Genomic DNA, 11,944 nt, shown 5'->3' on the forward strand with positions numbered 1-11,944 from the left:
TAAATAATAAATAATATAGTAATAATTATTAATACTTTTAATATAATAATAAAATATGTGGAGAAAAGAGTAAAAGTTAATTTATGCATGCAAATCTTTGTATTTGTGGGAGATTTATTTGTGAGATATTTTTACAAGTTTGTCTATGTAATGCGTTCATCCTCTTAAATGAACATAATTTTAAATTTTATTTGTCACTTCAATTCAATTTCAAAGGGGTTATCTTCACAAAACAACACCGCGTTAAGATTTTTAATTGATGTTGGTATTGTGTGTTTTAGAAACATGCGGAAGAGAGATTTATCAAGGTAATTTTTTAACTTCAGTGAAAATCAAGAAGATTATTTGGGGATAGATGAGAGGAAGGTAAATGGAAAGGTACGAGATGATAAAAAAGGAATTGTAGTGATGTTTTCTTTGAAGGATTTAGAAGCGAAAATGAATGAAATCGAAAGAAAATGATAAGAAATTTGATGGATGTAACAACAAGAATATCATAATAGATAGATAAAATTAAAAGATTACACATTTGTTTTTTGATTAAAAATAATATAAAATAAAGAATTATTTGATTAAAATTAATTTAAAAGAAGATATTGATTATTAGTTTTTAAATTAAAAATTAATGTGTTATATTGGTATTAAATTTTTTTAATATATTAATTTAAAGTTTTAATATGCTTTTTTCCCTTATCGTAAATTGTAATTAGTCCATTTTCAAAACTTTGATTTAATTTAATCTATAACTTTATAATTGTGTGAATTTTGTCATTTTAACCAAGTCTTGTTAAGTTTATTTGATTTTTTAAATGTGTTTCATAATAGTTTTTTAGTTAACATTGAAGCAAAATTATGTGAAATTGTGTAAATAATTCAAATACTATCATGAAATGCGTTTGAAACATTAAATAAACCTAACAAAATTTGATTGAAAAGACTAAATTCATGTAATTCTAAAATTTAGTATTAAATTGGACCAAAATTTTTAAAAAAGTAATTCTAATTTTCAGTAGGACTAAAAACATATTCAACCTTTACTTTAAAAGTAAATATTAAAATAAAATTAAAATAAAATTTTGACAGTTATTGGCGTGCTGGAATTTCATTGAGCTCGCTGTGCAGTTTTTCATGGCATGGAGACTCACGCACTAAAAACAAAAATAAGGTGTTTTTGAAATTATTATAAATGATGTATGGTTACTTATGAAAGAATAATAACAAGATTTACTTTTAACTCATTATTTAAATCATCTTATAATTATTTATTTTGATTTTTTTTATTTATTATAGTAATGTAATATGTTGATTAAAAATAATTGAAATAATAAATTAAAAGTCAATTACAAAAAAATAATAAAATCATTATCCTTTCTTAAAATCACATAAATGCGGCAGTGGATATACTCATCTCCTCTGAAATTGTGAATTCACAATGTCATCCAAATCAACCGATGGTTTACGCGCAATTCCCTTCAAATGAACAAGACACTCTTAAGCCAATAGGTCTCCTCCTACTGTATTAATGCGGATGCGATCAGGTTATTGATGTGCATTGTATTTGAGAATCTTGCTATCCATTGTAACAGGTTTTTTGCAGAGAGAGGCAGAAGGGAAAAATAACCCCATCTATCCAAATTTGTTTGTCATACTTTGATTTCATTTTCAAGAACAAGAGAATTTCCCAATTAATATAAATCGGTTCAATCAGTCGCTCAATTATTTCCGGAATGTTTTCATCCGATAACCATTTCATAAACTATTAAAATCACCTATTCTTATTCTTTTGTGTATATACCATAATACCAGTGTCCACAGTAAGAAAAACCTAGTTTTTGCAATTTTAAATTACCATATCTCTCCATCGATTTTACCCTTGTTTTTATCATATTCCCACTTTCATTTTTAACAAAACTACTTCCGATTACGCTATACAAGCTACCCTCTTACAGTGCACCATTTTCCTCCTCGTCTAACCTTATCCCTTCAGTTATCCTCAGCCATGGCGTCACTACTCCTAGCATCACCTCCTCCACTCTCCACTCAATTGCACACTTCCACCTCTCACCTTTCCTTCTCTCACTCCCAAACTCTCTTCTCACCACTCTCCACTCCCTTCCCTTCCCTCTCAGCCTCTGCAACCTCCACGCTCTCCCCAACCCCTTCTGGTACTTTCTGCAACACTAAATCCGTTTTTTCAACCACTTTTCTTTATTATGGACGAATTCTAACACCCCATTTCTCAATTTATGTCTTTTGTTGTCTCCCAGTGTACTGTGGCAGAGGGGACAGGAAAACTGCAAAGGGAAAGCGCTTCGCCCATTCCTTTGGGAATGTAATCTTCTGCTCCCTTTTCCTCTTTTCGTCAATTTCTCTTTTAGTTTTAATGTTAAGCTTTTGGCGGTTCTAATATTGTGAATGGGATTGGGAGCTGATTATTAGGCGAGGCCAAAGGACAAGAAGAAGGGTAGAGGGCCACCGAGGATTTATGCACCACCGGCACCGTCCAAGAAAGACAGGTTCGAAGATAATGAGGTGGTGAAGATTGAAATTGACGAGTCCCTCTTTTCTGGCTGATTTTATTGGTGAATTGTAATTTTTTGGTCTTTCATGGTTTAGTTGTTGATATATGATTCCATTGTGACATACACAATTTGGATTTGGGTAATGTTACATCAGTTTTTGTATTCATATCCTTTGACTGAGGCAACTCTTATATTTCTCTCGTTTTTCTGCACTATTTATGAATGGCCTTGATCTAGAGTTTTGGACATGGAGATTGGAAAGACTTGTAAATAGTTATTTTAAAAAATAAAAATAAACGGTGCTTTTTCTCTTAGGATTTGTGCTTCTCTGGACTGGTTATATCCTCTCATTGATGACTAAGCAATGGTTTCTGCCAACGTTAAAGAAAAGTATTAGATGTTAGCAGAATTAGAGATGGGAAAAGGGAAGCACTAGCGTGTCTATAAACACGGGAAAGGTTGTGTTTTACTAGATTCAGCTTTGCCACAAGAATGCACATTGGTTTTGGTCAACTCAGGGCATGTGATTGATAGTGTTTTTGTATATTAGCTTCAAAAGAAAGGCACATTCATCTTCATTGGTTTTAGTGGTGTTGCTCGTCTTACTTTATCCGTTGTGCTAGATATTCTTAAAAGTTAAAGGGTTAAGGAAACCTTTTTATTTTCGTTATACATGGAACTTTGGACATGTCGTATGAAATCCAATGGTTTGTTACTTCTGAAGATCAAAGGAACGGATCATGCAGACTATAAAGCACCAGAAGGTACTTGTATATGTCTTCTTCCTTGTTATCTTTATCTGCTTCTTTTGAATCATTCTCCTCAGTGTATGGAATCAAAAGTTTGTTTCTATTGAGTTAAAGAGAAAACACATCGCGTATGAGATTAATTGACATGGAGCATACTAGCTTGGCAAACTATTCAGTGTTATACCGGCTCAACTATAATAATTAATCCCATATATCCGTGGGACAATGATTCAGAACATGAATTCCGGATCCTTGGGCTGTTATCAAGCAGATTCAACCCACTCGTTTGTCAAGAACTGATAAAGAAAATGGGTTAGCCTTAAAGGGCAGACATGTATGGCTGGAAATTTTAGCATTTACATTGTTAAAATAACAGTTAGCCAAATTGACTAGAAAAAATATTTCAGTAGATTGTCAGAATTTATTTAGTATAACATGTTGAAAATTTATATTCAGAGAAATGCTATCTAAGGTTTAGACTGTTGTGTGGTTTTTAAATTGCAATATTGTGGTTGAAGTCTGTTATAAAAAAAAGTTAAATTGCAGTTAGTATTTGGACTGTAGGCTGTTTTCATTGGAAGATAAAGGTAGAGAATCAATATCATGGAAGACTGGAATGCAGTTCCTTTATTAGCTGATTAATGTTTTCTGTACAGAAGGAAAAATGAATGAAAAATAGGTACACAGAAGTTTCTTCACTTGATAGTCTTGCTCTTTAACAGGTTAACATGGCTTCCATTATTGACGAAATCTCCGCCTTTTTCATGTCAATAATTGTGTACCTAAGAAAGGTATTATTTATGGTTGCAAATGACACAATAATTTGATACAAGTCTATCAATGACGCTTCCTTCTTCAATTGTCAATCTGCTACTACGTTTGTTCCATAGATGAATCCCGTAAGTCTTTTTCCCACTGAGCTGAAGCAGTTTGGCTTCTACCCATCTTGATTCGCTCTGAGTTTTTGGTTTTGTAAAGAACCCAGTTATCTTGTTCCAGTCTACTGGATAAAAGGCCTTAGGAGGCAAAATTGTTAAGTTGAAATCGCGTCTTTTCCTCAGCCTCTTAATTACTCTTGAAACCAAATAGGGGCCGTTATGACCCCATTTGTTTCCATCAAAAGTCAGAGCAAATTCACTGATGAATCTATGCAGAAGTGGATGTCTCATATCAAAAATCAGAACTGCATTATTTAATCTGGTCCAGTGCTTAGAATCCAAACTCGTGCTCTGTGCACCAATAGAATTACTTAACCCTTTTAAGGGTTTCATAATTATAAAATCTGTATCTATGTAGATACCACCATATTTGTAGAGAACTGCAAGTCTTATCAGATTAGATAGATTCTGAGATAAGGAAATCTCACCAGGATCCTTTTTACCCTTCTTTAGCTCATGAAACCATGTTTCTGCTGGAGTCCTCTTGACCAAAAATGAAAAGTCTGGGGCCATTGCTTGCACTTTGAACCCACGATCATGCAGTGGTTTCAGGATCTTGTAGCCATGTCTGGTGTCCAGAGTTCTCGATAGAATTACCAGACATGCCTTGGGGTGGCTCTTGAAAATGCTTTCCATTGACAGTAATTCTCTCCCTCCAAACAAACTTGCAGGTGAAATCCATGTCATGAAAAACTGGGCCTCGCATTCGCGTCCGAAAAATACCGAAACTCGAGCATGAAACTGTTGGGTCAAGTTGTTTGACTTGAGGATCTTGAAGTGATGCAGATGTTCTCGAAACCAAACTTTTCTTTCTTCTTCTGTAGCATTCAATGGGGCAACTAGAGTATAGTGGTTTTTCCTCTCAGCTTCATCCTTCTTTTCTTGAATGGAACGGAAATTTATGTGAACAAGTGTTGGGCTTATTGTTTTTGTTGTTCTGTTATTTTGAAGTTCCAACTTCTCTGGAGTTTCTGTGTTAGATGCAGAGTGTACGCAATCATGGTAGGTAACACCATCTGCATATATGAGAAAAACTATGGCAGAGGAAGTTATTAGAGAAAAGACAGATAGCTTGGTATTTTTAAGCACCTGATGAACAAACATCCTCATGATGTTCTTGTCTGCTAAGAGTTGGAATTATTGATTTCTACGGTTTATTATATGGTAAGTATGATCTTATAAAACTTTTTTATCATTACTAAGTCAAAGATTATATAAAACAATTCATGTAAACATAGTGATCTAGTATCTGATATACGTACGATAATGTACCGTATAGAGTGGTTTATAAGAATCTCGCTATGGTCAAAATACCACACGAATAAACATAATAATTAATAGATGTTAGCATGTTACACGTCTAGAATGGGGTACCCTCGTGTGTTAAAATTATTGAATATAGAGCTAAACGAGGGAGGGGTATGCTGGAGTGGGGACCTTAAACAATTTATTTGCTTTAGCAGTAATGAGAGGAACAAGGAGTGTTAAAGTGGATAAATTTGGCTCACACGGATTGACTCACTATCGGTTGAGCAAAAAAGAGTCAGCTTAATCTGACTCACTTTGGTGAATCAAAAATTTTGCAACCTAACTTGATTTATCACGGGTTGGTGGATTAGTAAGTTGGTTCACTAACAATTTTTTTTTTCAATTTATTTTATATATTGATTGTATTGTAATGAAAGTGAATTGACTCGATTTATTTTTTATAATAGTGAAATTAAAATGTTCACCTAATTCTCGAAATATTATAATATAAATAATAGTTAAAGATTAATGAATAAACGTATATAACTTGGCAAATAACTAAATTAAATATTCACACTATTCAAATATTATTGAATAACATTATAGTATTTAAAAATATCAAATTGTGAATATCTATAATTAGAAGTAGTAAATAATTATAATAATTTTCTTTTTTTAAAAAATTAATAGTGTTATTCTTGGTGGGTTGCGGGTTAACCTACCTTCAACCTGGTTTGAATTCGTGAATTAAGTGAGTCGAATTCAATTTAAACCACTTTTGAGAAAAATGAAAAATTTTCAATCCAATCTTACTTGAACCAGTACATGTAGTAAGTAGGATTAGCTCATAAATTGATATTTATTTTGACATCTCTAAGAACAATACCTTAATCCCCTGGCGTTTTACCATATCCTCTATTATACCAATATAACCAAACAACATTTTTTTATATAGATATTTTGTCATTTTATATTTTTTTATGATTAATTAAAATGATAAAGTTTATATTTCTATGAAGTTTAGTATATGTAATTAGGTCTTAGAAAATAAATATTTTTACATCAACAATTTATTTTTTCCATCAAATCTTTACAAATTTATTTTAGTTTATAAAATTAACTAATTTTGGTTTAGGTCCTGGAAAAGAGTTTTTCTTAGATTTAATTTCCCAAAAATTTGAAATTTTTACTATTGCCTCAGGGAAAGTTCCTCATAAATTTACATTTTAAAGTACATTTTATTTGTATACCTTACAAAACAGTATTTATATAATGCTAATTGGTCGTTGATTTATGTAATAAACATATAAGTATAACACAGCCAATCGTTTGTCACATCAACATACTAATGCAACCACAAACAGAAGATTAAATTTTTAATTTTCTGAGAAAAGATAATTCACAATAAAAAAAATACGTGTGACAACACATTTATCTTCTTAAAATTTATTTTACGATCATTCATGTAATTTTTTTAAAAAAATTATACTAAATTGATTATTTTTACTTTTAATATATATATATATATATATATATATATATATATATATATATATATATATATATATTCTATTTTAGTATCTTAGAACTAATAAAATAGAATACTTCATTATAGTCTTCAAAACAAGCAATCTACCATATAAAATATATTAACACAGTCTTACAAAAATATGACTATAAAAATATGTCATTTATACATTCAAACTAAACCAACAAACTCTATACAAACTAACCACTACTAAAGTTTTTTGAGATCTTCCACTACTCTGCCTGATAACTCCTTAGTGCCTCTAAACCTGCAAATTCATTTAATCACATCGAATAATTAATCATCACACAAGATAAAGACAAACAACCTGTGACGGACCTTAAGCATGACAGAGGGAGCCATGCCCCCACCCTAGTTTTTTTGTTTTTTTTTTTTTTTAACTTTTAGATGCTACATATTAATTAAAGTTTGTTAAAATTTTTAAATCATCTACACGATGAAAATTAAATTAAGTATATTTTTATAAAACATAAAATTTAATGTTAATAAATAATAAAATGTAAAATAAAAGATAATAAATATTTTTGTTTTGTTTTTTCTATTGTTCTCATTTTGCATTTTGCATTTTCATTTTTTTTTTGAAAAAAAAAACCGACACAATCTCACTATTTTTACTCTCATTTCTGATATGTTTTCTTCTATTTTTGAAAAAAAGAAAACTTTCTGTTGTCTCACATAATAGTGAAATATTAGTTTAATAGTTAGTTTTTATTTTATTTTATGAGTCTTTGTATATTCATTTTCTATGAATATAAAAGAAAAATAATAAATTTCATATGTTTTTTCATAAATATTTTTTAATTATGATTTGATTATCAGAGTTTTCTTAGTAATTATTTCTCTAAATTTTCAATTAGATAATAATCAATTATTTTTAAATTTTAAATTTAAAAAATGTATATTGGTGTAGAATAAAAGAATAAATTTATCCTTTTAAAGTAATAAAAAGGAAGTTACAAACGAAGACGAAAACAAACAGACTCAATTTTCTAAAATATTTCAAAGCATAATATTCAATATTCAATTAGAAAAATAAGAGGTGAGAGGCTTGATATTAATTATTTGAAACATGGTACAAGGTATGAGAAACGGTTCTCAAAATATGAGAATATCCAATGAATGAAATTAGCAAAAATTATTTAAAATGGAGCCCATATCAAATACAACTTAAAAATTATAAATTTTTAGTATATTATTTTGACCCCCTAAGATTATTGGTCAAGATCCGTCACTACAAACAACACAAGAAACACAAAACATAATAAATATATAATAGGTGATTATATATTTATTATGTTCTTGTTTTATGTGTTGGTTATTTGATTTGCTTTGATAACTTTGGTGACTTCGCCAATATCATACCTCATCAGCACTAGTGTTTAGAGGCATATGAAACTTTGGTAGAGGCATATGATCTAGTGTTTAGAGCCAAACAAATTTTCTAATGCTTGACATATACCAGACATGCATATGCGATTTTAGTTGGTTTAAAGAGTCTTGTTCTTAATGCAAGGATTCCTCCACCTGGACGGGGACATCCTACGTTTAACACCCTTAGGTTCTAATGCTCAAACACGAGGTTTGAATTACAAATCAGCGTACTTCCAGGAACACTAGAATAAAGAACATAATTTATAGATAATTAAGAGTAGTGTAGTTGAGTGAAAGAAATAAGCTTACTTCCAGCATCACTTCTCTCAATTTTATTTTCAATTTGTTTTTCAACTTTTAAACCAAGCCTTTGCTATCATTTCCCTTCCAAACATGAAGTAGATTATAGATTAATTTACCAAATATCTATGGATACGATCTTGTTGTACCACAATTGACCCAATGCACTTGTTGGATAAGTTAGACACTCAACTTGGTCTCAATAGTCTACCTTGGTGGAAGACATTTTCCACCTCTGGTTCATCCAAAATGGTGGAACTAACCACAAAATTTCTTGCACTCATCCTTCTGAGTCTTTATGTTTTTATCATTAGCTTCAACTTTAACTGCATAGTTTTGAATTTCGTCCGCTTTTGCACACATTCAATGCAATGTGATCAGTGGCAAAACTACACATACGTGAGGGTGGACAAATGCACTCCCTGATTTTGTTAAAATTAGGCTTAAATAGTCATGTAGTCCTAGTTTTGGTTAAGTTTTTTTTTTTTTTTTCAATTTGGTCATACTTTAGGATTTTTGTTCAATTTGATCCTAAATTTCAAAAATATCATTCAATTAAGTCCATTTACTTAACTCTGTTAAAATCGTTAACAGAATCATGTATACATGTTACTCTTCTACTAATGTGGTTCACTGTACAATGACGTGGTCGTTTGTTTATTATGACAGAATGACATGGTGTTTAATTGAAAGGAAGATTAAGTTAACGAATTAGAGGAAATTGGGATTAGGATTAGGAATCACTGTTGGAATAAAATTTGGGGAGGGATCGTTGCTAGGGACGAAATTTGTGTGCATTGGACTTTCTTCAACTGTGTTAATGGAAACGTGTAGAATGCATAATCTTCTTTAGCGTTTAATAGATCTCCTACAACTTCTTCGTGATCTTTTAGCAATGTCTCTGGCGCATGTTTGTCTACTCAAATGCGTAGCTTTTCCATATAAATAACCTGAGACCAATGTTTATGGAGAATTGTGCAGCGTATTTTCCCTGTTTCCAGCTGGAACATGGTGGCAGTATACATTAGCATTTTAAAAAGGTTTTGTAGTTACTTCATAAGTAATTTAGATTTTAAAAATTCAATTAATATAGTAATTCAAACTTTAATATTTTTCAATAGTAGTTTAGTTTAGTAATTCAATTAATCTAGTTTCATTATCATTTTGGTTTATAACTCTAGGAAAAGAGCAATTTTAATGAAGGGGAAACGGAAAGATCATAGAGATTTTAATGGAGATGGGAGAATCCTTGTTTTGTTGTCACGAGAGTGGGAAAAAGATTAAAAGTTATATCTTTCGTATCTTCTAATTTTATATTTCAAAATGTATAGGATTACTACTTTTGTTAATTCATTTGAGATGATATTTTTTGAATCTCCTCCCCCTCCCCTCCAAGACAACCCGAGCAGCAAAAATGAATAAGAAGGTATTTTACTTTTACTAATTTTTTTTCGTTTGTTTTATTTAATTAAATCAAACAATATCGAATATATGAAAAACCTCTTCCATTTTTCTTCCACCAAACCCTGTTTCACTCATCAAAACCTAGCAACAAAGGTTTATAGCAAGTCATTACAAATTCACCAAGGAATCTAAAATAAATGAGTCAAAAAAAGAAATGAAATTGAAGTTCAGTTTATTCGCTAACACACATGGAGGAATTATTTATCTTTAAAATTTTACGCACAGATCCATGAAACGCTGTATTCGTCTTCCATCAATTGCAAGTTAGGAAGATTTTAAAATGCAGGAGATAAATATCTTCTATTCTAGTTTCTGTATCACTGTGTGACACCATCAAGACAATTTCATGTGAAGACACTACATAGAACTAACTGTCTATGTGAGGACACTATACGTAGAAAATGAAAGTCCAATGCACGCAAATTTTGTCCTCAATAGCGATACGAGTGCATTTCAATCCAAGTTCGTCCACAACAATGATATATCCCTAAATTTTCTCTCTAAATTTTCTTCTAACAGGGAATTCTAACCCTAATCCCAATTTCCTCTAATTCGTTAATTTAATCTCTGTTCAATTAAACATCATGTCATTATGTCACCGTAAATGTAAATAAACGGTCACGTCACTGTCACTGTACAATGCACCACGTCAGTGGAATAATCACACGTATACATTGTTCTATTAACGATTTTAACGGAATTAAGTAAAAGTACTTAATTGAATTATGGTTTTGAAATTTAGGACCAAATTGAACAAAAATCTTAAAATATGACCAAATTTAAAATACTTAACCTAAATTAGGACCAAGTGACTATTTAAGTCTTAAAATTATTACCACATATGTGAAAAAAAAATTATTTTGTCCCTCAAATCTTATATATTTCCTCTCCTAAATTTGTCCCCCAAATTACATCTACTATAAAATATTGTTGGATTGAAATCCAAATAATTTCTAATCGCACCCGAATTAGGATGTTAGATTCGTCTCTGAACATGATCCTTTGCTTTTACTTCCCTCTATCTCGTTGTCATCGAACCTTTTTGAAGATAGAGGCATCCTACCAACTTTTTCTTCCTGATGTTGCAGGAGATCCTTGTAAATTAGATATATGAATGCCACTAACAAAAACAATAAAATGCCTAAAACAACATAGATATGATCAAATGAAGATAAAATGATGTCATTGCTCGGGTTCTCTTATTATTATTATTTTTTTCATGCGTCGAAGAAATTGTTCATATGATTTATGCAATTTATTACAAGGCTATTAAGAAAGGGCAATGACTCAACTTTTTGGATAAAGGGGACATAACATTCTAATACCAATTAAAGTACTAAGTAGTCATTTGCTGAACTAATATATTGAAATTAAAAGAAGAAAAAATTCATCGAAAATGATGTATGCACCAAGTTTCAAGCATAATCTATCTCCAACTTCATGTGATTTTTATGTGCCGATATCTCAAAAGCACCAAACCTTACAATAAATTGAATACGAAACTTGATCTAGTGAAAGGTGGGAATTAGCTAAAATGGTAAAAAATATTGTATCTCAATCATATATGGAAAATAAATATTATAGGGTAAGGATATGTTCATGGGACTTGCTAATAATCATATTGCAAAGGAAATGTTTTAATTTGTTTAAAAAAATTTATTCATGTGCCACATCAAGATCGTGTCACATGATAATGAAAGTGTTATATGTCGGTGTTAGTTTCATGTATTATTGCTTTATACTCAATTAAATCTCTATATTTATCATTTTGATTTATATCAGTCCTATTTTTTTTAGATGGAA

The 11,944-nt window shown here is 30.7% G+C and overlaps 2 protein-coding genes across 2 annotated transcripts; one reads left to right on the top strand and one right to left on the bottom strand.

The window, feature by feature from the left end:
* Positions 1-1,832: 1,832 nt before the first annotated feature.
* Positions 1,833-2,723, top strand: LOC114166432 (30S ribosomal protein S31, chloroplastic-like). The gene is made up of 3 exons (XM_028051167.1): positions 1,833-2,165; positions 2,268-2,332; positions 2,440-2,723. The coding sequence occupies exons 1-3, from the start codon at positions 2,000-2,002 to the stop codon at positions 2,572-2,574; spliced, it is 366 nt and encodes a 121-aa protein (XP_027906968.1). The 5' UTR covers positions 1,833-1,999; the 3' UTR covers positions 2,575-2,723.
* Positions 2,724-3,877: 1,154 nt separating this feature from the next.
* LOC114167356 (lactosylceramide 4-alpha-galactosyltransferase-like) lies at positions 3,878-5,345 on the bottom strand. Its single transcript, XM_028052430.1, has one exon. It carries the CDS (start codon positions 5,317-5,319, stop codon positions 4,066-4,068), a length of 1,254 nt encoding a protein of 417 aa, XP_027908231.1. The 5' UTR covers positions 5,320-5,345; the 3' UTR covers positions 3,878-4,065.
* Between the last annotated feature and the right edge of the window lie 6,599 nt (positions 5,346-11,944).

This window comes from Vigna unguiculata, chromosome 10, assembly GCF_004118075.2.
Source record: "Vigna unguiculata cultivar IT97K-499-35 chromosome 10, ASM411807v1, whole genome shotgun sequence".
NCBI classification, from domain to species: Eukaryota; Viridiplantae; Streptophyta; class Magnoliopsida; order Fabales; family Fabaceae; genus Vigna; species Vigna unguiculata.